General features: G+C 43.8%; 1 protein-coding gene across 3 annotated transcripts in view; it reads right to left on the reverse strand.

Moving 5' to 3' along the window:
• camsap2a (calmodulin regulated spectrin-associated protein family, member 2a) overlaps positions 1–27,509 on the reverse strand; it is a 169,332-nt gene that overhangs the window by 80,974 nt on the left and 60,849 nt on the right. For all 3 annotated transcript variants that reach the window (XM_059984671.1, XM_059984670.1, XM_059984669.1), the window contains exon 3: positions 3,643–3,804. In XM_059984671.1, the coding sequence (XP_059840654.1) occupies positions 3,643–3,804 (162 nt within the window). The remainder of the gene's footprint in view (positions 1–3,642; positions 3,805–27,509) is intronic.

Here is a 27,509-nt window from a genome sequence, read left to right on the forward strand (position 1 = left end):
AGCTCAAGAGTAGATGTTTTCTCTTACTCTGAGTTCAAAGTAAATTCTTAAGCAAATGGCCTTTAATTATTTCACCTGATTATCAGCAGAATATGTAAACAGCTCTGATTGCTTACTACTAAAAGACAGATAACCACAGAGGAACTCAAGAACATCTCTCTCAATTTATGAAAAGCTGCATTTAAAAAGGCGATAATTATGACCAGTATTTAGTTGATGATTATTAAAATACTTATACTGTTGTGAATTATACAATGCCTATTGTGCCCTTACAAATTTTTTTGGAAAAAGGAGTCTGAAACCTGCTTTCAACTCTGCTCAGCTGAACACAGAACAGCCTTATGTTCTGAGAATTTTAGGTTAAGAACAGTACAAAGAACGTGACTAGAACGTGTTAAAAGGCTGCAGTATCAGAGAAACAATGAGAACATGTAAATATTTTACATGCAAGCTATGATTTCTTTGATTTTCAGAGCCCTGTCTGTTGGGTTTCCATTTTGGACTGAGCTTGGATGTATCAAATCAGAACAACATTATGATCCTTTCACAGAGTGATATAATTGCTAGAAAGAACTACAACTACGTTAAACTTTTGTTGTATCAACTGGATCTCTGAAAGATACTGAATGAAGAACACATGTTACTTTCACGAAACATGGAAATATTTCATGCGACCCAGGGACCAATTACACAAATGGTGCAGTCCTGCACTAGAACTGTCATTAAATCTGAGATCTGTGTGCATGGTAGAACTCAACATGACATAAACAAGGAAAGGAAAAGTAGAATGTCAGAGAAAAGCATAGAGAAACACAAAGTAAGCAAGAAAAAATCTCCATAGATAGGTACAAAGGCAAGAAAAGGCAAAAGTTAACATGGAACATTTGTAGACAGAGACAGTGGAAAATACATTGGGAATAATGATAATAATAATAATAATAATAATAATCCAGAGAAATTAAAACAGATGTTATATTTATTTTCATGGAAGACACAGAGGACCTCCTGGTAAAAGCACAGAACTAGTCTAAAATCAATTAACAGCTTAAAAAGATAACTGTAAATCAAAAAAATTGTTTGGGATAAATTAATAGTACTGAGAAGACTTCCAAATTTCTGAATATTCTAGAATGATCCTCACAAACTGGAAGTCATATTTAATCATAGAAATGGAGGAGAAAGAAAACATTGACCACAGTTAACCTGACATCAGCAGTAGAGAAAATGCTAGAAACTATTATTAAGGAGCACTCAGAAAGTAACAATAGGACTGCAAAGTCAATATGTGCTTCTGGAAGAAAAATCAATTTGAGCAAATCTGTTACATGGAGACTCCGCAGATGCTGGAAATCCTGAGCAACACACACAACATGTAGCATCGGAAATGTATAATTTGTCGCAAGTTTTTGAGGTTGTTATTAGCAGAACAGGTAAGGAGAACCAGTGGAGACGATCTCTTTTGGACTTTTCAGAAGGCTTTGGTTAAAGCATCACAGAAAACATTATCTGGACACTGTGTGATACTGGCATGGACTGAGGATCGGTTAGCAGACAGAAATCAAAGTAGGGTCGTTTTGGGATGGGAAGATGTAATTATAAGGTGCTGCACAAATCAGTTATTCACAATTGATATCATTAATTTGGATGAGGACATTGTGTCACAAACACAGGTCTGTTCATAAGTCAAAGACATAGGAGCAGAATTAGGCCTCTTAGCCTATTGACTCTGCTCCATTATTCAATCTTGGCTAATTTTAATCTCCCTCTCAACCTCATTACCCTGCCTTATCTCCATAACCTTTGATGCTCTTACTAAACAAGAACCTATCAAACTCTGTTTTACATATACCGATCACGTGGCCTCCACAGCCGTCTGTGATAATAAATTTCACATATGCAACACCCTCTAGCTAAAGAAATTCCTCTTCATCTCTGTTCTAAAAAGATGTCCTTCTATTCTGAGGCTGTGACCTCTGGTCCTACACTCTCCATGTCCATTCTATTTAGGTTTTTCAATATCTGGCAAGTTGCAATGAGATCTCATTCTTTTAAATTGCAGAGTGTACAGGTCTAGAGCCTCCAAGTTCTCCTCATATGTAAACCCTTTCATTCTTGGGATCATACTTGAGAAACGCCTCTGGACCCGGTTCAATGCCAGCACATTCTTTCTTAGATACAAGGCCCAAAACTGCCCATAACACTCCAAAGGTAGTCTGACCAATGCCTTATAAAATCTCAGCATTACGTCCTTGCTTTTATATACTAGTCCTTTCAAAATGAATGCTAACATTGCATTTTTCTTCCTTACCACTGACTCAACCATCATGTTAATCTTTAGGAAATCCTGCACAAGGACTCCCAAGTTCCTTTGCACCTCTGATTTCTGAACTTGCTCCCCATTTAGAAAGTAATTTAAAGCTTTATTCTATCAAAGTGCATGACCATCACACATCCCTACACAGTATTCAATCTGCCAGTACTTTGCCCATTCTCGTAACCAGTTCATAACTTCTGCAGACTTCCTGCTTTCTCAACATTACATGCCCCTCCACCTAACTTTGTACCATCCACAAACTAGGTCACAAAGCTCCCAATTCCTTTATCCAGAACATTAACATATAACGTGAAAAGTAGCAGACCCACACCAACCCCTGCAGAACACTACTAGTCGCTGTCAGCCAACCAGAATAGGTCCTCTTTATTCCCACTCTTTGCCTTCTGCCAATGTTCTATCCACACTTGTACCTTTCCTGTAATGCCATTTGCTCTTATCTTGTTTAGCAGCTTCATGCATGGCACCTTGTCAATGGCCTTCTGAAAATCCAAGAAAGCAACATTCACTGACTCTCCTTTGTCAATCCTGTCTGTTATTTCCTCAAAGAATTTCAACAACTTTGAACTTTGTCAGTCAAGATTGCCCTTTAAGTAAACCATGTTGACTTCATCCTGTTTAATTGTGTGCCTCTAAGTACCCTCATCCTTAATAATGGACTCCAACATCTTGCCAATTAGGCTAAAAATTCCAGAATCCAGTGATACTATAAAAATCACCACTTAATGCCACCACGATCTCTTCAGCTAACTCTTTCAGAATACAGGGTCAAATACAACTGGTTCAGGTGGCTTTTCTACCTTCAGATTCCCAAGCACCTTCTCTATAGTAATAGCAATTATACACACTTCTGTCCCCTCACACTCTCCGGCAGACTGCTACCCAAATTTGTGAACTCTTTGTGTGAACTAATCAACACAAGGTAATTTCAAGCTCAATTCTCACCTCATTTCATAAATCAGTTTTAGAAAGTATCTGACGAACTTCACACCTTGGTGCCAGAGTTCTAGGTGTCTCAACAAAAATTTGGTACACACTAACACTGGGGATGGAAGAAAGGAAAGAAATACATTTAGAGAACAATGGAGAAAGATAACGGAAGTGGGGGCACAAGAACAGAGAGAAAGGAATTCATGAAGTGAGAAGGAAATTGAGATACAAGTGTAAGTGTAGATTTGTATGCTGTTTGTACACTGCTGTAAGCTATGGCATAGCCAGCTGTTGACAACTCATATCGTTCATTACATTTCCAAACTTTTTACAGTTATCACATTTTCCATTGCTATTTAATCAGATTTGTGACATTTTACCTTATTTATCCAGCAGACAATGGCATCTTCAATGTCATATGGAAGTTCTGTGGCTGGGAAGAAGTTGGTGAACTGCTGGACACAGGAGACCACTTTCTCAATGCTGATCATTTCTACAGTGTAAGCCATCATCAGTGTGTCAATCATGGCCAAATGGGCAGACTGCAAAAAAGAAACAATTCTAAGTTACCTGCAAGAAATGTCACCGTTGTGCCAAAGACATGTTCAGTTTCAACTTTATAAGTACCTGCTAGATTTACACAGACACACTTTGAAACCTCTGGTAACTCTTTTTATTGAATTAAAAATTCATCCTACAAGATTTGTTGTGGCTATTGTATGAGTGACACCTTAGCCACCAAATATAAGTATGAAAGTACTTCTTGAGAACATTGTAAATGGTATACTGTTTCAAAAGCAACAAATTATTTTGCAATGTTGACAGGTAGATTTGTTTTTGAACTGGTATCAGAACAACCTAAATAGAAGATAGTGTTATTAAAGCCAAAATGATGATTAACGATTTAATTAATAGTTTCAATTCAGATTTTCTGTTCTTTCATCATTCTGCATTTGAGTCTCTATAGTATATGATCAAAAGGAGATCAATTCATGAACTGGATTAATTATTATAGTTAAGGAATGCTACAGGCAGTGATGCTAGAACAATATTACGTACACAACGCTGGAAGAAATCAACAGGTCAAGCAGCATCTGTGAGAAAAGAATAGCCAACGTTTCAGGCCGAGACCCTCTTTCCTGATGAAGGGTCTCAGCCCGAAACATTGGCTACTCTTTTCTCACGGATGCTGCCTGACCTGCTGAGTTTTTCCAGCGTTGTGTATGTATTCTTTGATCCACAGCATCTGCAGTTGTATTTTTTTGTTTTTATGCTAGAACAATATTATAAGGTTTCTGTCAAAAATTTGCCTTCCAAGTGAGCCAACCCATGGCATGCTAAGAAATAACAGTAACCAACATTTTCACCAACTGAACAATTAGATAATTGGCTTCAGTGGTGAAGGTTTATTACATCAAGACTTCCCTGGGTTCAAACAATTGAGTATACAAAAAAGTACACAATTCACACTGTTGGTAATATACAGTCGGCCCTCCTTATCCATGGATTCTGCATGTGCAGATTCAACCAACCACGGATCCAGAAAACCCAGAAGCTCTCTCTCCAGCACTTGTTTGAGCATATACAGACATTTTTTTATTGTTATTATTCCCTAAACAATACAGTATAACAACTATTTACATAGCATTTACATTGTATTAGGTATTATAAGAAATCTAGAGATGATTTAAAGTCCAGGCAGTCTTTTAAGACGGATTTGTATGTAAGTTGGAACAGGTACATCTGGTATGTATTATTTAGCCTCAGTTAGTCAAATGTTTGTCTTAGTATATGGTAGATATTTTATCTTTCTATGCATATAAAACACTTAAGAAACATATGTATTTCAATAATTAAACAACTGCATTGCTTAGTAATATTTGTAGCTTTCATCGGGGCAGGGCCTTTCACATGCTCCATTATTCTTACTTTATCCTTTAAAATTGTTCCGATCGTTGACCGACTGTAGCCTATCGCTTTTCCAATGACCGATGGTGTTTCATCTCTTTCCGATCGCTTTATTATTTCCACTTTATTTTCAATCGTGATCGTTTTCCGTCAAGGGAACAGAAACACTGCGGATTCAGCAGCAGCTGTGGGCGGCGGGTCCTGAGCTTCCCCAGGTCCTAAAGTCCACCCGCATTGAGACAGGTTAATTAAGGTTTGGAGCTCCCCCGGGTCCCAAAGGAGGGCCGACTGTATTGGTAAAAATATGGCCTAAAACTTGAGGGGAGGTATTGTCTCAAGTCACTGATATTCATGTAACTGGGATCTGTGAAAAGCAGTTCAATTGAAGTTAGTACAGTGGATTCCAATTAATTAGGGCACATCAGGACCAGTATATTTTGGTCCAATTAAGCAGTTGCTACAATTAGCTGAAATTTCATGGAAATAGTTAAAAAGGTACAAAAACGAAAAACGGTGTAACAAATTATGTATTTAAATGACATACAAAACAAATCAGAACACTAACAATACCACTACAGTATCACAAAACTGTGTATAGTTCCTAATAGTTATCGATGGAGGAATTCATCCATTGTATGCTGCCATGTTCTTCTAATTGACTGTAAATTAAGAAAATCAGAACAGACACCCAGTGCAGATGATGAACTGCTTTCGTACAGTACTTTCTTTGCATCATCCAAATCTTCATTTTCGTTGTAACCTTCAAGATGATTGTCGATACCTTCAAATTCTTTGTAGTTCCTAACTTCTTCATCTTCACTTCCGGCCATTTCTGGCATCTCCAAGCCAGAATACTTGAAACCGCGGTGAATAAAACTTCTCTGAATTGTCTTATTGCTTATTTTACACCAACTATCAGTGACAAAAATCAATGCTTTTTGGACACAACACACATTGCTATTTAAAAACTGTTCACTCCAAGCACAGTGTAGCATATAATGGCCACACGAGTGCACGTGGCTGATTCTAGTTAGAACCTGTTTGGCAACAATCCCCTACCCCAATTAAGCAGCACAGTGTCCCAAGTAAATGTAGGGAGTCACCACAATTTTCTCAATTAGTTTTTGTTCTGTAAGAGAACAAACTAACACAGAATGTTGGAAAACTACAATGTAAGTTTCTCAACCATATTGAACCTGTGCATTGGTATTATTTTTAAATTAACTTGTGCTGTAAAAATATTTATATAAATTATGCTTTGCCCCCCCCCCCCACCAATCTCTCCAAGTTTCACATTTTTATATCTGTAATAACAATGAAGAAAATATATCTTGTAATTTCCATGGTGACCAATCTGGAGGCAAGTAAAATCTGTTGCACTGGCCATTTACTGCCACTAGAGAAACAAAGTGAGCTGATACACTGGTGGGAGAAGATTCTGCAGCCCTGCATATGACTCAAATTTGCCACAGGTCAAAATCTCTACAACTAATCACTGCATATTTATTTATCACTGTTTAATAAAGGACAACATATTTCAGATGCAATCTGATCTAAGTATTTCTGACAGAAATAATTCTCAACATTTTTACAACCAGAGACCACTTGGTATTTTCATTCTGCCATTTACTTACTCTAATGAATTTTACCTGTTTGGAAGCAACACTACATACAACGCTAATGGCACACAGCAGCCAGCAAATAGTTAAAAGCATACCCTGGACAACATTCTCACAAATAGCCTATGTGTTATTGCTCAATTAACCATCACTTCAGTCAAACCTTCTTGTTAATTCTACTTAATAAGTTAAGTTCCAGAATAAAAGTTGAAATTTTGCATACGCCACTAATCATACAAATGAATTTGATGAACCTTGATCTAGCATCTAGCTTTTCTTGTTCATCACAGATGTATAGGAATAGCATCTGGAAAGCATACAGGATTAAGATATGTCAGTTAGTTGAATGGTATTGTAACAATAACCTTGCACTAATCAGCAAAAATAAGGAGCTGACTGGGCATCAGGAAGGGGAAGTCAGGTAAACTTGTATCAATCCTCACTGAAGTGCTTATGGTGCAAAGGGTGAAGTGCTTCAAGTTCCTGAGTGTCACATTCTGGAGGATTTATCATAGGTCCAACACATAGATGCAACCATGAAGAAGACAAATCAGAACCTCCATTTTCTTGGGAGATTTGACACATCATTGAAGACTGACAACCTTCCACAGATGCACTGTGAAAAGCATGCTGAGTGGTTGCATCGCGGCTTGGTACGATACACAGGAAAATAAGAGGCTACAGAGAGTGGTGGACTCAACCAGATCCATTTCAGGTGCAACGTTCCCCACCACTGAGGACATCTACAAGAGACAATGCCTAAGGAAGGCAACATCCATCATCAAGGATGCTGACCATCTTGTCAATGCCCTCTTCTAATTGCTACTACCAAGCGGGAGGTTCAGTGACCTGGAGACCCACACCTCAATGTTCAACAGTAACTTCTTTCCCACTCCTATCAAGTTCTTGAACAGACTTGAAAACTCTTGATTCTATCTTGGTCTATATTTCCCTCAACTTGCACTGATGTAATTATGTTATTTTTGTTTATTGTATTGCATAAGTTTTTATGTTTATTTATGTAATTGATCTTTGTAATGTCTTTCTTTAAAAATAATCTAATCATTATAAAGTACCGTGTTGCTGCTGCAAAAAGTGAATTTTCATGGCACTTTTGCCCTGGGTATGTATGCCTACAATAACAAACTTGAACTTGAACAAGTTTTCCCTTTCTCGGCTGGACATATGAAGGACAACTATGCTGCAAGCCTTGATGTAACGTTGACCTTTGCTCGCTCCAGGACTGCAGTCTCAAGACCTGTCAAGTACTTCAAGGAGCTGATTTTTCTAGATAGGGAGAAACAATTATATTGGTGAAATCTTGAGCAAGGAAACATAATCATAGAATTAGAGATAAGCAATCCTTCACACAAAAAGCAGTATAAAATTAGATCCAAATCACCACAGCAAAAATTGCTCAGGCTGTGTCAATTGAAATTTTTGTCTGGCGAACTTCAAGATACGATTCAATTAGCCAAACTGAAAGAAAGGTGGAACAGACTACATCTATTCCTGTATTCTTCTTGCAGAATCACAATAAATGGTGAATTTATTCAATATACTATTTTTTGCCATCCTCAGGGGGAAGTTAGTAAGCTAAGGTAACAGTAAAGATGCTATTTCAGCTCAACTGGTAACACTCTTGCTTCTAAATCTGACCATTATGGGTTCAAATCTCTTCACAATTGTATGTAACGTCTCACATTTGTGACCTCAATTTGATGACCCATTTACCAAAAGTAAAAAGATCCTTTTGCATTGCCTAATAAAAGAGCAGGAGGGGTATACCTTGATAGCCATGTCCCAAATCGCACCTTGTATTTAAATAGTTTGGAAATCATTAAAGCTAATGGTGTCTTGAGCAGAGCTCAAAATTTAATCATGTAGCGGTGTGCTACAAGCAGCGCTAAAATTACGACACGGAGTCGGTACTGCAGTCGAAGGAAAAAACTTTATTCGAAAACTTCAGCCTCACTTTTAAGCCTCTGTCAACCGGCCCCCCATGGCGAAGAGGCTCCAAAGCTCTGTGCTCGCAAACCCCCGTAGACTATCTAATTGTGAGTCGGTTCGGATACGCTAGGAAATGAGGCGCTACATAACCCCCCCCCAGAACCGGTGATACACCCCCCAATGTCCACAGCCTGGGCCAGAACCTGCTTGGGTCGGCCTCTGCGCCGAGGCGCCAGAAACTCGGCCGGTTGCGCCAGGTCCACATGGGCCGGCTTGAGGCGGTCCACCGTGAAAACCTCCTCCTTCCCCCCAACGTCCAGCACGAACGTGGACCCGTTGTTCCGGAGCACCGTAAACGGCCCCTCGTATGGCCGCTGCAGCGGTGGCCGATGCCCGCCCCTTCGCACAAACACAAACTTACAGTTCCGTAGGTCTTTGGGTACGCAGGTCGGGTGCCGCCCATGCTGTGAAGTGGGTATGGGGGCCAGGTTACCGAGCTTCTTGCGAAGTCTGCCCAGGACTGCAGCGGGTTCTTCCTCTTGCCCCCTCGGGGCTGGTAGGAACTCCCCGGGGACGGCCAGGGGCGCGCCGTATACCAACTCGGCCGACGAGGCGTGCAGGTCGTCCTTGGGTGCTGTGCGGATGCCGAGAAGGACCCAGGGAAGCTCGTCCGCCCAGTTGGCTCCTCGCAGGCGGGCCATGAGGGCCGACTTCAGGTGACGGTGGAAACGCTCCACTAGCCCGTTCGACTGTGGGTGGTAGGCAGTGGTATGGTGCAGCTGAGTCCCCAAAAGGCTGGCCATAGCTGACCACAGGCTGGAGGTGAACTGGGCGCCTCTGTCGGAGGTAATGTGGGCTGGTACACCAAAGCGGGATATCCAGGTGGCGAGCAGGGCTCGGGCGCAAGATTCGGAGGTGGTGTCGGTGAGCGGGACCGCCTCTGGCCATCTTGTGAACCGGTCCACGATAGTCAGGAGGTAACGCGCTCCGCGCGACACTGGCAGGGGGCTCACGATATCCACATGAATGTGGTTGAAACGCCGGTGGGCGGGATGGAACTGCTGCGGTGGGGCTTTGGTGTGCCGCTGAACCTTGGCCGTCTGGCAGTGCATGCACGTTCTGGCCCATTCACTGACCTGTTTGCGGAGACCGTGCCAAACGAACCTGCTGGAAACCAGCCGGACAGTCGTCCGGATGGAGGGATGCGCCAAGTTATGAATGGAGTCGAAAACACGTCGCCGCCAGGCTGCGGGGACGACCGGACGGGGCTGGCCGGTGGCGACGTCACAGAGTAGGGTCCTCTCACCTGGGCCCACGGGGAAGTCCTGGAGCTGCAAACCAGAGACTGCAGTCCTGTAACTCAGAATCTCCTCATCTACCTGCTGTGCCTCTGCCAGTGCCTCAAAGTCTACCCCTTGGGAAAGGGCATGAACGGTAGGGCGAGAGAGCGCATCCGCCACGACATTGTCCTTACCCGAGACGTGCCGGACATCCGTTGTGTATTCAGAGATGTAGGACAGGTGGCGTTGCTGGCGGGATGACCAGGGGTCGGATGCTTTCGTAAACGCAAAGGTAAGCGGTTTGTGGTCCGTGAACGCGGTGAAGGGCCGACCTTCTAGGAAGTACCTGAAATGCCGGATTGCCAGGTAGAGCGCCAACAGTTCCCGGTCAAAAGCACTGTACTTGAGCTCGGGTGGCCGCAGGTGTTTGCTGAAAAACGCCAGGGGTTGCCAGCGACCTGCGATGAGCTGCTCCAGCACCCCACCGACTGCCGTGTTTGATGCATCCACTGTGAGGGCGGTAGGGGTGTCCATTCTGGGATGTACTAGCATTGCGGCGTCAGCCAAAGCTTCCTTCGTTTGAACGAAAGCGGCGGCGGACTCCTCGTCCCAGGTAATGTCCTTGCTCGGACCCGACATCAGGGCGAACAGGGGGCGCATGATCCGGGCAGCTGAAGGGAGGAAGCGGCGGTAGAAATTGACCATACCTACGAATTCCTGAAGGCCTTTGATCGTGGTGGGTCGGGGGAAGTGGCGGACCGCATCTACCTTAGCGGGCAGAGGGGTTGCCCCGTCTTTAGTAATCCTGTGGCCCAGGAAGTCAATGGTATCAAGTCCGAACTGGCATTTGGCAGGGTTGATTGTAAGACCGTACTCACTCAGTCGGGCGCAGAGTTGACGGAGGTGGGACAGATGCTCCTGACGACTGCCGCTGGCTATGAGGATGTCATCCAAATAGATGAACGCGAAGTCCAGGTCCCGTCCCACCGCGTCCATTAACCGCTGGAACGTCTGTGCGGCATTCTTCAGGCCGAACGGCATGCGGAGGAACTCGAAGAGGCCAAACGGGGTGATGAGAGCCGTTTTGGGGACGTCGTCAGGATGCATCGGGATTTGATGGTACCCTCGGACAAGGTCGACCTTGGAGAAGATCCGTGCGCCGTGCAGGTTTGCTGCAAAGTCCTGAATGTGCGGCACAGGGTAGCGGTCCGGTGTGGTAGCCTCGTTCAGCCTGCGGTAGTCGCCGCACGGTCTCCAGCCCCCCGTCGCTTTGGGCACCATGTGCAGGGGGGAAGCCCAGGGGCTGTCGGACCGCCGGACGATCCCCAATTCCTCCATTCTCTGGAACTCCTCCTTCGCCAGTCGGAGCTTGTCCGGGGGAAGCCGCCGAGCACGGGCATGGAGGGGTGGTCCCTGTGTCGGGATGTGGTGCTGTACGCCGTGCCTGGGCATGGCTGCTGTGAACTGCGGTGCCAGAACCGATGGGAACTCCGCCAGGACCCTGGTGAAATCGTTGTCGGACAGCGTGATGGAGCCGAGGTGAGGGGCTGGCAACTGGGCCGCGCCCAGGGAGAACGTCTGAAAGGTCTCGGCGTGTACCAGTCTCTTCCTGGGCAGGTCAACCAACAGGCTGTGAGCTCGCAAAAAATCCGCACCCAGAAGCGGTTGGGCTACGGCGGCCAGTGTGAAGTCCCACGTGAACTGGCTGGGGCCGAACAGTAGCTGCACCTGACGGGTGCCATAGGTCCTTACTGTGCTGCCATTCACGGCCCTCAGGGGGGGACCCGGTGCCCTGCTGCGGGTGTCGTAACTCGTCGGAGGTAAAACGCTGATCTCAGCCCCAGTATCGACCAAAAACCGGCGTCCCGACCTTCTATCCCACACATACAGGAGGCTATCCCGATGGCCAGCCGCCGTAGCCATCAGCGGCGGCTGGCCCTGGCGTTTCCCGGGAACTTGCAGGGCGGGCGGCAACGGCGGGCTTCTGCGCCCCACCGCTGGTGGTAGAAGCACCAGTGGTCATTGGGCCGGGGGTTAGTGGGCTCTGCGGCCGGGCCTGGACTGGTTTGCTGCCGGGAGCGTGGCTGGGAGATCTGTGCGATGGACGCCCCGCTCACCTTTTTGGCGTTCCACAGCAAGTCCGCCCGGGCTGCCACCTTCCGGGGGTCACTGAAATCCGCGTCGGACAGCAGCAGGCGTATGTCCTCGGGCAGCTGCTCCAGGAATGCCTGCTCAAACATGAGGCCTGTGTGTCCCTCGGCCAGAGACAACATCTCATTCATTAAAGCCGATGGAGGTCTGGCGCCCAAGCCATCCAGGTGCAGTAAACGGGCAGCCCGCTCGCGCCGTGAGAGTCCGAAAGTCCTGAGGAGCAGGGCTTTGAATTCCGTGTACTTGCCGTCTGCCGGGGGCGACTGCACGAACTCCGCGACCTGGGCAGCTGTGTCCTGGTCGAGGGAGCCCACCACGTAGTAGTAGCGGGTGTCTTCTGAGGTGATCCGGCGAACGTGGAATTGGGCTTCGGCTTGCTGGAACCATAGGTCCGGGCGCTGTGTCCAGAAACCCGGCAGTTTCAACGAAACCGCATGAACAGAGGCGGCGTCGGTCATTTCTGGTCCAAAAATCGTTTGGACCGTCGGGGTCACCAATTGTAGCGGTGTGCTACAAGCAGCGCTAAAATTACGACACGGAGTCGGTACTGCAGTCGAAGGAAAAAACTTTATTCGAAAACTTCAGCCTCACTTTTAAGCCTCTGTCAACCGGCCCCCCATGGCGAAGAGGCTCCAAAGCTCTGTGCTCGCAAACCCCCGTAGGCTATCTAATTGTGAGTCGGTTCGGATACGCTAGGAAATGAGGCGCTACAATCAGGTGATTAAAGGAGGGGAAGAGAGCGGTGCATGAGTTGCCATGTAGATGGGGATTAACTGTGAATAAAATGGAAAACAATGTCTTGACAGACCATTCATTGCAATTTCATTTCATCTTAATTTTAATTTTTAAGTTATTGAAATTACAAGTTGGCTAAGCATTACATTGCTCCTTCAAAATCAACCCAGAAAATATTGAGCAGCAGCTTTTGCTCAGAAGTGGTTTCAAAATAATTCCATAGTCTGGTGTCTCTTACCACATTTTTTCTTCTTCATCCCTTTGCCTTCCTCCATCTATCACCTCCCAGCTTCTCACATTACTCTCTCCCTCCCCATCTCTCCTCTCACCTGGATTCACCTAGCTCCTGCTCCTCCCCTCTCTCTATTCTTCTGTACTAGCTTCTGCCCCCACTAGTTTCCTGATGAAGAGCCACGGTCCAATATGTCGACTATTCATTTTCTTCCATAGATGTTGCTTGACTCATTACATTTCTCCAGCATCTGCAGTCACTGCTGGATCTTTATGATTGCTTTATGTCAGTACAAGGGAGATCAGAGAAAAATAACTTGTTTCTAGGATTAATTTTTTCTCTATTGTATTAAATCATTCAAGTTGAGTTAGAAACAGAAAATCAAAAATCTGCTGAGAGCAAAATATTGTCAGAATTGTATTACTAGTGAAGATTTAGTAGGATGGCAGGTAGGGCCTTAGATTTTATGTCCTCAAAATACTTCCTTACTTTGAAAGTCCTCTCCCTTCCTTGTATTCAGTTTTGGACAACAGATCTCTGATAGGATGTTATGACTTTGAAGGGAATGCATACATATACCAGAGAGATAGTGGAGTCCATGGATTGCATTGGAGATTATACAGAGGTTCCAATAGGAATAAATTATAAATTTAATGACATATGCCAGTGATATTAAACCCAATTCTGATTCTGAATTAAAGTTAAGATGATTCAGCTGAGGTTTAAAAGACAGTAAGGGGAACAGATAAGGAAGAAGAAACTGTAGGTTAGAGAATCTATGGCTAAGGCCTAAACGATTGATGAGGCCTTTGAAGACTTGCTGTATTAAGACTTCCACATGAAAAGGTAGGAGAAACTTTCAACTCTCTGACAATTGATGCAGTTGGTTATTACTTTCTATAAGTATAAAGGCAGGAAGCAAAGGCACTAAAACCAGACAGAATTAAGATAAATAGTAACTGCTGTTAAAGCTTCATTGTCGGGACATGATAATAACATACGTATGTCATACAATAAGTTTTAGAAGGAGAACCATATCAGTAGGTAACAACAAGAGTATTTCAATAAGAAAATGCAGAAACCTACCAAACTCAGCTGAGTAATTTCTTCTCCAAGTAGTGAATCTTTGAAATTCTCTATCCTCAGGCTCAGTCATCGAGTTATTTATTTGAAACAGGAATTGACAGATTTCAGCAAGTTAAGAGTTATTGAAGCGATGAGGAGAGTAAAGCAAAACAGAGCTGTGGTAAGCGATCAGCCATGGTCTTGATGAATGGTTGTGAAGGAAGTGCCAAATGGCACACTCCCTTTCATATTTCTTAAGCTTTTATGATCTATCTGTACTCCCAGTCCCCGTCACACAATGCACGCTTAATGTGCCTACCACAGGAGCTTGTAGCAACATTAGTAACATTACCATTGATGTATGCATACAACTATTCAAAAAAATGTATTTTAAACAAAAATGGTGAAAAAGGCAAAAAATGGCGACTTCCTGCATCCTTAATTCCGAAAGTCGCAAATGGGCCAAACTGATAACTATGTCAATACTTATCCTACTAACTTTTTCCTTTAAGTTCAGAATACACACTGTGACACACTATAGATACAGTACCAGAACAGATCAAAAACAAAGATGTAGCAACCAGGGAACTTAGGTTCAATTAATGAACTAAATCTGGATAAATCTCAGTAATGAAGAGTTCCCCAATGTGGTTGACAGATTCCCTGTGAAGGAGCCTAGCATGCCAATAAATTTTGCAGTCAATCCATGAAGGAGGATAAATGGTGGCATGGCCAGCAAAAATGACATCCTGTGAACAAATGGTTATAAAGCTTTAGTAAAGTCAACAGCAGGTTTATATCCATACCTGCAGCAATTCAGGGAGCAGAATGTGGGCTCCCTCTGCTTCAGACTTGCAAGGTTAACTTAAAGCTAAAATAAATATCAGCACTACGTAACGGCAAATATCCTGGCATTGGTGGAGTTTCAGTAACACTACCTTCTCTCAAGTAAAAAACGGGTTCTACCTGAGAACAAGCTATAGACAGTTCCTGCTTTGAAACATAGCCAAGTTACACTTTTGACAGGAAGTAGCTTAGGAAAAACAGTGGGCTGTTTTTTTAATGCTGAATAGGCTGCCATTGATAGACAAGCATAGATCTCCAGAAATGGGCAAGTTACCTCTTGATTTCACTAATTTTGTCAAAAAATTTTTATCCAACTCTTATCAATTACATTTCAAAAGTTATTAGTTTTGCTCTTATTTGGCTGAAATCTAAGCTTAAGAACAAACTAATAGCCAATAAACAAATTTTAGGCTGGATTTTAATGTGTGGTTTACAGTGACACTACCGGTTTCCTATGTTGTACGAATCAGAAAAGTAACTCTAAGCTGGCTCACAAAATACAATCATTGCATAGTAGAACACCAAATAAAAACATACAGTCCATCAGGTAGGTCAGTTCGTGGCCATTCAAAAGAGCAAGTTAGTGAACCTGATTCTCAACTTTTCCCCATGTCATTACAACTCTGTTTTCTTTGTGCATAATTCAATTTCAGAGACAACCTCCATAAAGTATTTTAATTTCAATATTCAATATAAAGTATTTAGTATTCAAATATATATCTTTATTCCAAGCAGGAACTCTGGCAAAATGTCAATAAATTTTCAGTAAAGCCACAGAAAGATAAAAGGTCAAAGCAATCTTCAATAAGACTAGGAAAAACAGAATCACACTAGCATTCATTTAGAATGCAGAGAGATTAGTCCAAATCTGGGCAGCATAAATTGGTATAACTCTTAAATTGTTTCCCAATATTCCCCTCAGGATTGGTATCAATCCAGTATCTACGCTGTACTTCAGATAAACTTGTATCAAGAACTAGAACTCAATAGTGGGAGACTAACAGTAAAAACACAGACCGTTAGTACAGTATTTTCTGCACATAAAGTATACCTTTGTGAAGTAAAGTGAGCAGTAAAAAAGTCACAATCTTATCTTTAATGCGAGAAGGACTGCAGATGCTAGAAATCCAACGCAACACATACAAAATGCTGGAGGAATTCGGCAGGTCAGACAGTATCCATGGAAATTAATAAACAGTCAGCATTTCAGGCCAAGACTCTTCTTCAGGACTCTTATTGTTCTTAAACTGTGCACCTTATTGCTTGTTTAAAAGATTTAGTCATTAGAATATCTGTTGCAACAGAAATTTATTATAAACACTCAAACCCAGGAAAACTAAACAAGAATTCTCAATTTTCTGTGTTATAGCCTTTTAATGAAGTGATATTTGTGTATGTGGATACCCATTAAAACAATAAAGATAAAAACTGCAATTACTAAGAAAGAAAACTGAAGCTCCAGCAAGGATCTTCACTCTATTTCCAAAATGTACAGCTTAAATTTATTTTGTAGTTTACCATAATAAAGGTAAAAATAATTACAGAAGTATACTCGGAAAAGTAGCTTAGTTTTACTTATCCTTCAAGACAATACTCTATTAAAAATGACAGTCTTGCAAAAGTATATTTTGTCTTCAGAATGCTGAACATAGGTTTCAAAACATGCATGCAGAACAGATTTTGGTTGCTCTGCTCAATGGTATGACAGTGGTGAAGACACTGGAGTATTAAAAATGTACAGAGAAATGGAGAAAACCAAATAAGGAATGCACAAGAATGGGCAGGAAAACTAAATTCTTGTTGTTCAATTTGTGAGATTTCATCATATTCCCCACCAAAATTTTCTGAGTAATCCCCAATATTCAATTCAGCAGCTGTTGGCGTCAGTTAAAGAAAACTAAGAAACAGTGACTCATGGGATTAATTTTGGTACTATTTCCTGGCAGGTTGCAAATTAGGTTTGTTTCAACTGCCCCAAATGTTTGAATAAAGCATCGGCAAAAATGATGAAAAACACACATCCCATAATAGCAGCAGAGTTGATGCCAGTTTCCATCTTTCGGTTTAACAACTCTCAAATGGTACTGCACATGCATTCATCTAAAATTAGGTAAACTTTACTTCAGATCATAGCACAACTTACACATGTAGCTTTGAATATAGATCAACAGGTCTGCAAATCACCCAAGGATTTTTTAAATGTTATTTTGACTTAGTTGAGATTACAGATCCCAAAAGGTAAATGCAATTTGTGAGTGAATATTTTTTTGTTATCTGAGGTTTAAGCAGAGTGAAGGTTTCAGTTTCTATGGAGGTCAGTACCTACCAACAGGAAATTTACGAGCAAGATATCTGTTACCAGATTGATTGAAGTTTTGCTGTTAGAATTTCTCAGCCTTAAGTTACTAATGATAAATTGCCAATGAGTTTCACAGTTAGGCTGGCCATTAGCAAGAAGCTGAATTACTATCGTGGAGTCAGAATGTGAGATTCTCACAGAACAAGAGTTCCACTAACAGAGTATGAAGCTTCCATCAAGTGCAGAGGGTAAGAAGGGAATTCATACAATGGTAGAGAACCACTTGACATATTATTACAAAGGCTAGTACATTGGGGCTGGAGGCAAGGGACAAGCCAGTGTTCGACTCATTGCTCATGAGGTTTACTCATCTCGGTGCTGAACTGTGGCCTGCAACTAATGGGCTCCTGGGTCAGCTATGGCTGTGGACTCTCTTTTCTGAATTTCAGTTTTGAATGTTATTTGCTTTCTTCTGCTGTTTGCACAATTTGAATTTTTTCCTTCACATTGGGTGGTTGACAGTCTTCTTTTGAAAAGGTTTTCATACTCGGGGTTGGCACAAACTTAGTAGCATAAATGTCTTTCATCCGTGTCAAAACAATATTTTCATTCTAATTTGAGTACAACTATCAGATGCAGAAGGATACTTTTTATGCTCATTTGAGAAAGTTGGCAGGGCTTCTATGTAACAGCCCAGTCAGATGATGGCATCTCAGGCAGTGGAGCACACTGCGTCAGCGTTGCAATGAAAGGCCAGATAAGACCGTGTGCCTGAATAAATAAATATGGTTAACCCATAGCAGAATGCCACCAATGAACCACAGCTGACCATCTTGACACATTGAAAGCGTTCAGACTTTACCATCAAACAAGAGTACAGCTACCTTGAGTCACAATCAAGGAGTATATGGTCTTGCACAGATTGATCTGCTGCATTATCTCTTCTGACATCTTTAACGTACGAAGACTTGTACGCATCAGAAATTCCTACTGGTACTTGCATTTAGCACAAAGTTCTGTCAACTTGGTCACTCTCACCAAATTACAGCTGCTTCCATTTCCTCCCTTCTCTATAGTCAGCCAGTTTATTTTTTTATTTTTAAGTATTTACCCAGTTCTCATTTGTAAGTTATAACAGAATCTGCTTCTGCAATATTTTAGGCAATACATTAGAGACCACCAACATTTACTCTTTCTACTTACTCTCTATGTCCAGCCATCTTAAATTTTGGTTCTGAAGTCACTATGATATGGAAATAACTTCTTGAACATTTCATAACCCCTCTCAGCTCTGAACACTCCTCTCAGATCATATAAACTCTTCTGTTTTTAAGGAGTGCGATTCCAGTTGTTCCCATCTCCCAAAAGAACTCCAGTCCTCTACCCTCAGAAACATTTCAGCACAAAGCCTCTCCACCCTTACATTCCTTAACAACGTTGTGCCCAGAAATGGACACAATATCCATTCAAGTTCTGACCAATGATTGATAATGGTTCTTTGTTTGTATACTCTATAAATAGAGGCACAAAGGGCAGAGATGGTTAGAAAAACAAAACTTATGAAACGACCTATAAATCTGTGGAGGATCCCTTGCATGTGAGAGACCTTGGAGAAACTACATCAAAGATAACCACTGATGGTGCCTCTTTCTTGGAAGATATCCCTGCTCTGCTTTAGAACAAAATAAAGCTAGAGAAATAGAAGTGGAAAATTTAGCCCTTTGTGCATTTTCTGCCTTTCAAAAAGACAACAGCTGATTCTGTATCTTGATACCACTTTCTTACTCTCTCCCTATGACTTTTGTATGTATCATTTATAGACCTCATAATAAACAAATAAATTATTCATTAATAAATTATATATGTGTGTGTGTATCATAGCCAGGGTGGTAGTAGGGATAAGCTCCAACATTCGATAAAGTGCTCCCAAATGCATGTGTCTCAAATGAGCCTCTGATAACCAAACACGAAGAAATCTGCAGATACTGGAAATTCAAGCAACACACACAAAATGCTGGTGGAACACAGCAGGCCAGGCAGCATCTACAGGAAGAAGCACTGTCGATATTTCAGGCCGAGAAACGTCGACAGTGCTTCTTCCTATAGATGCTGCCTGGCCTACTGTGTTCCACCAGCATTTTGTGTGTGTTCTCTGATAACCAATTTCATACCCTGGCCTTCATGTGGCAGAACTGTTTACATGGACAGGAGATGAGGCGAAGATGGGTCACTGGCGCTTTAAAATCAATTGCTTCAGGCAGGTGGGGCTTTTTAGCCTGGGAAGCACACCTAGGAGAAGGAAAACTCTGATTTAAAACCTCCGCTGCCTTGCAGCCATACCTTTCCTATACTCATGGGAAAGGCTTCGGGAGTAAACCCAGAAGAAATCCGGAGTCGGAGCCCCTAGGGCAATCTGATGTTGATTCAGCCGTCGTCAAAACATTATGCGTGGCGTCCTTTTTGACACCAACATCTGGACCAAGAGGATCATGATGCTTGGGCAACTCATGGTCTTCAAACATCTCCTGCCCAGATTCTGTGATGCCAATCTCAGATTCGATTCAGATTGAGTTTATTGTCATTTAGAAACCACAAATGCAAAGCAGTTAAAAAATGAGACAATGTTCCCCCAGAATATCACAAAAGCACATGACAAAACAGACTACACCAGAAAATCCACATAACGTTTGGCAATCCCCAATCCAGAGTCCAGAGAGGCTGCTGCGTATTAATATCGCACTACCATCTTAGCGCGTTCCCCGGAAAGAAGCTCCAAACCCACCAGACAAAACAAGACCAAAAACTAAAGCTACAAGACTTGCACAAAACCACATAGTCACAACTTGCAGTTACAACAGAGCAAACAATAGCATAATTGATAAAAAAACAGACCATAGGCACAGTAAAAACAGTCCAAAGATGTTAAAAGACTATAAGTTCAAAAGAAATCACCACACACTTTCCACAAGTCCCCAGGGTCCCGACAGACTCATCATCCCACGCAGGCGGCAGAAGGGAATACCCCGCAATGGACTTCCATGGTGCCGCCCGACTCAGCCTCTCAGATGCAGCACACAATGAAAGCTCCGTTGAACCCGCCTCGCAGACACAGCACACAGTGAAAGTGCTTCGACCACAGCGGACTCCGAGTCCGTTGAACCTCCGAGCCTCCGACCATCCCCTCCGGCACAGCTTCTCTGAGCACCATCCTTTGTCGAGCGTATTAAGACGCCCCCCGCCAATGGCCATCAACAATGCGACCCCGAGGACTGGGGGCCTGTTCTTCCCAGCAGAGTCCCGGACCTCACAGCAGCAGCAGCAGCAACAAAGAGGGTCTTCCTGGAGATTTCTAGATGTTCCTCCGTGCTCCCACGTTCATTTTTCATCCAATTATGATTGCGCACGGCACCCTGCTTCACAAGTAACAGATAATCAGATCCGGAGCAGCTGCTGCAATCTGCGTCATGCTGCCATCTTGGATTCTTGGAACCTCCACAACCAACTGGGGCGATGGGTGAAGGGTGACAGCTACAGGCACAAGATTGTGCTGGGTGCCACTAGTCACGGACCTGCTCTCAGGCTGCTAGGTAGGATATCGCTTTCTTCTCACGAGGCAAGGGCAGTGTTTGGCAGCCACCTCGGTGACGGAGCAACCCTCTTCAAGGACTGCACTGCTCCCCCCTCACGGGAAAGGGTCTGCAACAGGTGACCTAAAGAGAGCTTGCCTCTCCTTATCCTGTCATCATACCACAGCTGACTGGACATCTATTCTGTGATCAAACTACCTCAAAAAGAAAGAAGGACCATCAGAGAGCTGAGCAAACACTGTGTTGGAGCCTGGAATGCCAGGACACTCATGGGCAAGAGCAATAACAGACCAGAGAGGCAAATTGCACTTGTAGGACACGTGCTTCAGAAGTACAATATCGACATTGCCACACTCAGTGAGACACATCTGGCCTAAACTATTGAAATCACAGAAGTAGGGCCCCATCACGTTTTTCTGGATTGGCAAGGGAAAGGATGAGGCTAGAGAAGCCGGAGTTGGCTTTGTCTCTTGGATCACAATTGTCAGGAGCCTGGAGTCCTTCCCCAGAGGCATCAACGATGGCAGCCATTGAAAGCCAAGACTCATCTGACTCTGACCAGGGTCTACACGCCCACCATGACCTACACCTCTGAACAGCAGGAATTGTTCTACCAGGAGCTCAGCCAGCTACCACACTCTGTCCCCGAAGACGACAAGATCCTGCTACTTGGCAACTTTAATGACCAAGTAGGCAGTGACCATCAGTTTTGACCAGAAGTCATTGGCAAGCATGGCCTTGGAAAGAGAAATTCAAATTCACCTTCTGCGCAGAAAATGGCTGACAATCAGCAACACCCTCTTTCAGCTTCTAGACATTCCTAAGGCAACCTAGATGCACCCACGCTCCAACAACTGGCACCTGATTGATAATATGATCACAAGGCACCAGGACATCAGGGATGTGATCATCACCAGAGCGATGAGGGGTGCAGACTGCTGGACTGACCACATCCCATTCAGAAGCAAGCTGTCACTTCAGATTGGCAAGGCATACAGGCACCAGCAAGCTGACACTAAGCAGAAACGAATATTCAATGGCTCACTGACCCCAGCATCAAAGCTGATCAGCAGACTGGAGGAACAACTTGAGCAACGGTCTGAGGAAACAGACCCTAAAACAGCATGGGCTGTCCTCAGAGACCCCCTGTACAGTGCTGCAAGTGCTGTTCTTGGGCACCCCAAGAGGAGGCATCAGGACTGGTTTGATGAGAACAAATTTGATATCGTCATCCATCTCAAGCAGAAACAGGAAGCTTTTACAAGCTGGCTCAGTGACAAGCAGTCACCCTCCAAACATCACACACAAAATGCTGGTGGAACGCAGCAGACCAGGCAGCATCTATAGGAATAAGTACAGTCGATGTTTTGGGCCGAAACCCTTTGTCAGGACTAACTGAAAGAAGAGACAGTAAGAGATTTGAAAGTGGGAGGGGAAGGGGGAAATGCAAAATGATAGGAGAAGACCGGAGGGGGAGGGATGTAACTAAGAGCTGGAAAGGTGATTGGCAAAAGGGATACAGAGCTGGAGAAGGGAGAGGATCATGGGATGGGAGGCCTAGGGAGAAAGAAAGGGGGAGGGGAGCACCAGAGGAAGATGGAGAGCAGGCAAGGAGTGATTGTGAGAGGGACAGAGAGTGAGAGAAAAAAGGGGAGGGGGGAACGAATGAATGAAAGAATAAATAAATAAATAAATAAATCAGGGATGGGGTAAGAAGGGGAGGAGGGGCATTAACGGAAGTTAGAGAAATCAATATTCACGCCATCAAGTTGGAGGCTACCCAGATGGAATATAAGGTGTTGTTCCTCCAACCTGAGTGTGGCTTCATCTTGACAGTAGAGGAGGCCATGGATAGACATATCAGAATGGGAATGGGACGTGAAATTAAAATGTATTCTGATATGTCAATCCATGGCCTCCTCTACTGTCCATACATTTTAATCCTGTATGGACAGTCCTGATGAAGGGTCTCGGCCCAAAACACCAACTATACTTCTTCCTGTCGATGCTGCCTGGCCTGCTGCATTGCACCAGCATTTTGTATATGTTGCTCGAATTTCCAGCATCTGCAGATTTCCTCATGTTTGTGAACCTCTAAACATGACTGCCTGAAGCACCACCGTAGTTATGTCCAGGCTGAGCTACGTAAGATGAAAGATCAGTGGTGGGAGGCCAAGGCGGCAGAGCTTCAGCACTACACTGCCCAGAACAACACAAAGAAGTGTTCTGATGGTCTAAAGGCAGTGTACAGACCTTCCTCCAACATCATGGCACCAGTCCTCTCCTTGGATAGATCACTCCTCACTGACAAAGGCGACATTGTCCGAAGCTGGGCAGACCACTTCAACCAACTGCTGAACAAGACCAGATAGATGACCAGGCCACACAAGACATGCCCCAGCACCCACTGTTAGAGGCCCTTGATGGTCCCCACACATTAGAAGCTAGGAAGCCTGGATGGGATCCCACCAGAAGTCTTCAAGGATGGTGGTAAAACCCCTCTTCAGAGGCTGACAGAAGTCATGCAGCAGTTCTGGGAGAAAACCTGTCTACTACAGGTCTTTAGGGATGCAAACATCAACCACCTGTATAAGAACAAGGGGGATAGGGCATCCTGTGACAACCAGAGGCAAATCTCTCCTGAGCATAGCCGGGACAATCATGACTGTTTCATACTGAACAGGATTACTTCTCACCTCCATGATGACCTTGTCTCAGAGAGCCAGTGTGGTTTCAGATCTAACAGAGGGAGAGTGAACATGATCTTTGCTGTCAAATGGATCCAGAAGAAGTGCCAGGAAGAGAACCAGAATCTCAACATCCTCTTTGTGGACCTGACAAAGGCGTTTGATCCCATCAGACCTTTGGCTCATCCTTATTAAGTCAGGCTGTCCCCCAAGGCTGGTCAGCATTGTCAGGTCATTCCACAACGGCATGATGGCCAGGGTCATCAAAAACGACTGCACCTCTAAACCCCTTACTAGTAACTAACGGAGTCAAGCAGGGCTGTGTCCTCGTGCCTACTCTGTTCAACCTGCTGTTTGTCATGATGCTGTTCTCAGCTCTCTCACAGACTGATGCGGGAATAACAATTTGCTATAGGACTGATGGACACTTCTTTGATCTGCAACACCACAAGGCCAAGACCAAAGTGCTGGAGCAATAGTACAAGACTTGCTCTTTGCAGATGACTGCACTCTTGCAGCGCTCAGTGAAAGAGTCCTGCATCAGCTCGCTGACTGCCTCGCTGTGGCAGCAAGAAAATTTAGCCTAACCATCAGCCTGCAGAAGTTTTACCTCAGCTAGATGAGGCAGCCTTCAGCTACTTGGGCCGCCTCACCTCCTCCTGCAGTCTAGATCGAAAGATCTCAAACAGACTTGCAAAAGCTGGGGCATCCTTTGGCAGGCTATGGGCATGTGAGTGGGGAGAACGTGGCATCTGGCTGAAAACCAAGGTGGCAGTCTGCAGAGCAGTCATCCTGACTTCTCTGCTGTATTGCTGTGAAACATGGATCCCATACTACAGGCACATCAAGGTGCTTGACCAGTTCCACCCACAAGATCATGGGCATCTCGTGGCAAGACAACGTCCCCACGACAGAAGTGCTACAAAGGGCCGAAAGCTCTGGCACAGAGACACTGATCATGAAAGCTCATCTTCGATAGGCTGGACATGTGGTCCGGATGGAAGACAACCACCTTCCCAAGATGGTATTCTTTTCCGAGCTGGCACCAGAAAGCAGGGAGGCCCCACAAAACACTGTAAAGACTGTGTGAAAGTGTCCGTGAAGGCAAGTGGTATCCCTGTGACTGGTCGGGAGGTCTTGGCCAAAGACTGCAACACCCCACGCCTGGCAATCTACAAAGGCACCAGCACATTCAAAGAGCAGCATCTAAAGGACCTCAATCAAAAGCACCAGGACCGCAAGAAGAGATGATCTGACCCTTCAATGGCCATAACGTAACCGATCTGTGGGCACACACCTATGCTTCCCAATTCAGGCTTCATTCTCATCAGAGGCATCACTGATGTCATCATCGTTCCCGACGGACTTCCAAGAAGAAGAAGAAAACACGCACGCACGCACACACAAACAAACAAAATCCTTACAGGGTACAGATTGCACATTATTATTTCCAGAATAGATTACCACTAGGATTAGACTTTTCGGGTACTTTGTTTGACCTAATACCTTAAAGATCAGAAGACTTGCATGCATCAAAATTGTTTTGGAAACATTAGACATCACTCAGACAGTATCACACGAGGAAAATACTGTAGATACACTGAAGCAGAAGATTTGGAAACATAAAAAAGTGGTTGTGGCCCAGAATTTCTTCCAGTGTCCACAAACCTGTGGAAAATACACAAAATCTAATCTTTCCCTTAACACAATTCCCCCAAGGCTAACCCGCAAAGCATAAGTAATCGTTAATTGAGAATCCCTAATGGCAACAGGACCTTGTACATTTAAATGCTATCACAATGAGTTTGGCCAAAATGTTCATCAAATGAAACATCTAGTCCTTTGTGAGAAAACAAGAACTAATTTGTATTTCTGAGTAAAATATTGTTAAAATGCGTACTGTATAACTATACTAGTTTGAACCAGTCCTGCACATTTACAGCAATATTTACTAGCCACTAATAAAAATCAATCTGCATATTGTACTGTCAGCTTCTCGTATGTATAAGTAAACACACGAAATCCTGCAGATGCTGGAATTCCAAAGCAACACACACAAAATGCTAGAGCAACTCAGCAGGTCAGGCAGCATCTATGGAAATGGATAACCGGTCGACATTTTGGGCCAAGACTCTTTCTCAGGACCGGAAAGGAAGGGGGAAAACACCAGAATGAAATGGTGGGGGGAGGGGAAGGAGGAAAGCTAGAAGGTGATAGGTGAAGGCAGGTGGGTAGGAAAGCTAATGGGCTGGAGAGGAGAGTAAACCATAGGAGAAGGAGAAGGAGGAGGGGACCCAGGATGAAGAAGTAGGCAGGTGAGAAGAAGTGAAAGGTCAGAGTGGAGAATAGAGAAGGGGGAAGGAAATTTGTTCACCAGAAGGAGAAATCGATATCCATGCCATCAGACTGGAGACAACCTAGACAGAAAACAGTACCAGGTGTTACTCTTCCACTGAGGGCGGCCTCATCCTGTCACAAGAGGAGGCCATGGAACAACATTGGAATGGGAATGGGAATTAAAATGTTTGGCCACTGGGAAGCTCTGCTTTTAGCAGAAGGAACAGAGGTACTCCTTATTACAAACAACTTGATATGTGATGAGAAGGTAGAACATACCAGGGTAATAACTCCCAAGCATCAATAAATTATCACTGAAGGGAAGCCTGGAGAAAACAGAATATTCAGCAGGACACTCAGAGTTCCGAGATCACTAGAAGCTGGAGTATATTAACATCTTTAAGCACGCGCAGGAAAAGCAGCTCACACCAGCTGAAGAACAATGAAACTTCCAGCAAAAGTCCTGAATTGAGCTTGAGAAGGTGAATGTGCAGCTGTTACTTCCACTTTTAAATCTGTTGCCTTTCCTGGTAAGTTTTGCAGAGACAGTAACAGTGTTAAATACTGGAAGACAGCCTACATAAACAAGTATACTTATTTATACAACAAGGATGGGCGTAGAAAGAATCTTGCTGAGATTCCAAACATGCTCACCTCATTATATGAGACAAAAGCCTACAGGATCTGCAGCAATTCACTGGTCTGTGCTGTGTGCTATTGAGCAGTATCATCAGTGAACTGACTCTAAATACCATGCTGGGGTAAAAGCCCAACATGAATTTTCATTGAATCAGAACATGTACCCTGTAGAAATTTTGTAATACACCATCGGCTTGAGGCTTGTCCACACAGATGTGAGGTAAACCATGCTACTTTTGTACTTCGAGGATATCCTTTGAGGATATAAGTAATGGATTCCCTTGCCCCACAATTTCTGAGTTACTCTCCTCAATCAGAGTAGAACTTACAGACAAACTCAAGGTGTGGTGAGAATATGGAACGTGGTGCTGTGCTTGAGATGAACATCGCAGCTGCACTAGAGGGGAAACTGAAGACATATGTGACAGTGAAGGTGTATTAGATTATGGTAATTGTTGAGAAGAAGGTGTGAAGTAACTCACTTACAGGATAAACAGCAATGTGGACCAGAAAGGCCTGTTTCTGCCCAGTACGTACTATACAATTCTGTGCAACAAAGCTTAAATATTGGAAGTGAAGATGATGTTGGAGAAAACTAGATAAAATCAGAGAGGAAAGCATGTTCTGAAAGCAAAATAATGAAGAAACGAGCTGCTGAAATGTCAGCAGTACTATGAATCTGACATGGTCAGAGAGCCAAGGATTAACATCAATTCATCTCAGAATCAAGAACATTTTGAAAGATAACAATTTAGCTAATTCTCTTAAAACATGGAACTCTTCAGCACTTAGTCCAATGAGTTGTCCTGGCATTTTCCTTGGTGAGAATAATTAGTTTGAGAACATAGATCAGGAAAGAACTGGACAGGCCACTCGGCCCATAATCTCATGCTGACCTTGATGCCAATTCAT

The sequence above is a fragment of the Hypanus sabinus genome, chromosome 11 (genome assembly GCF_030144855.1).
Source record: "Hypanus sabinus isolate sHypSab1 chromosome 11, sHypSab1.hap1, whole genome shotgun sequence".
NCBI lineage: Eukaryota > Metazoa > Chordata > Chondrichthyes > Myliobatiformes > Dasyatidae > Hypanus > Hypanus sabinus.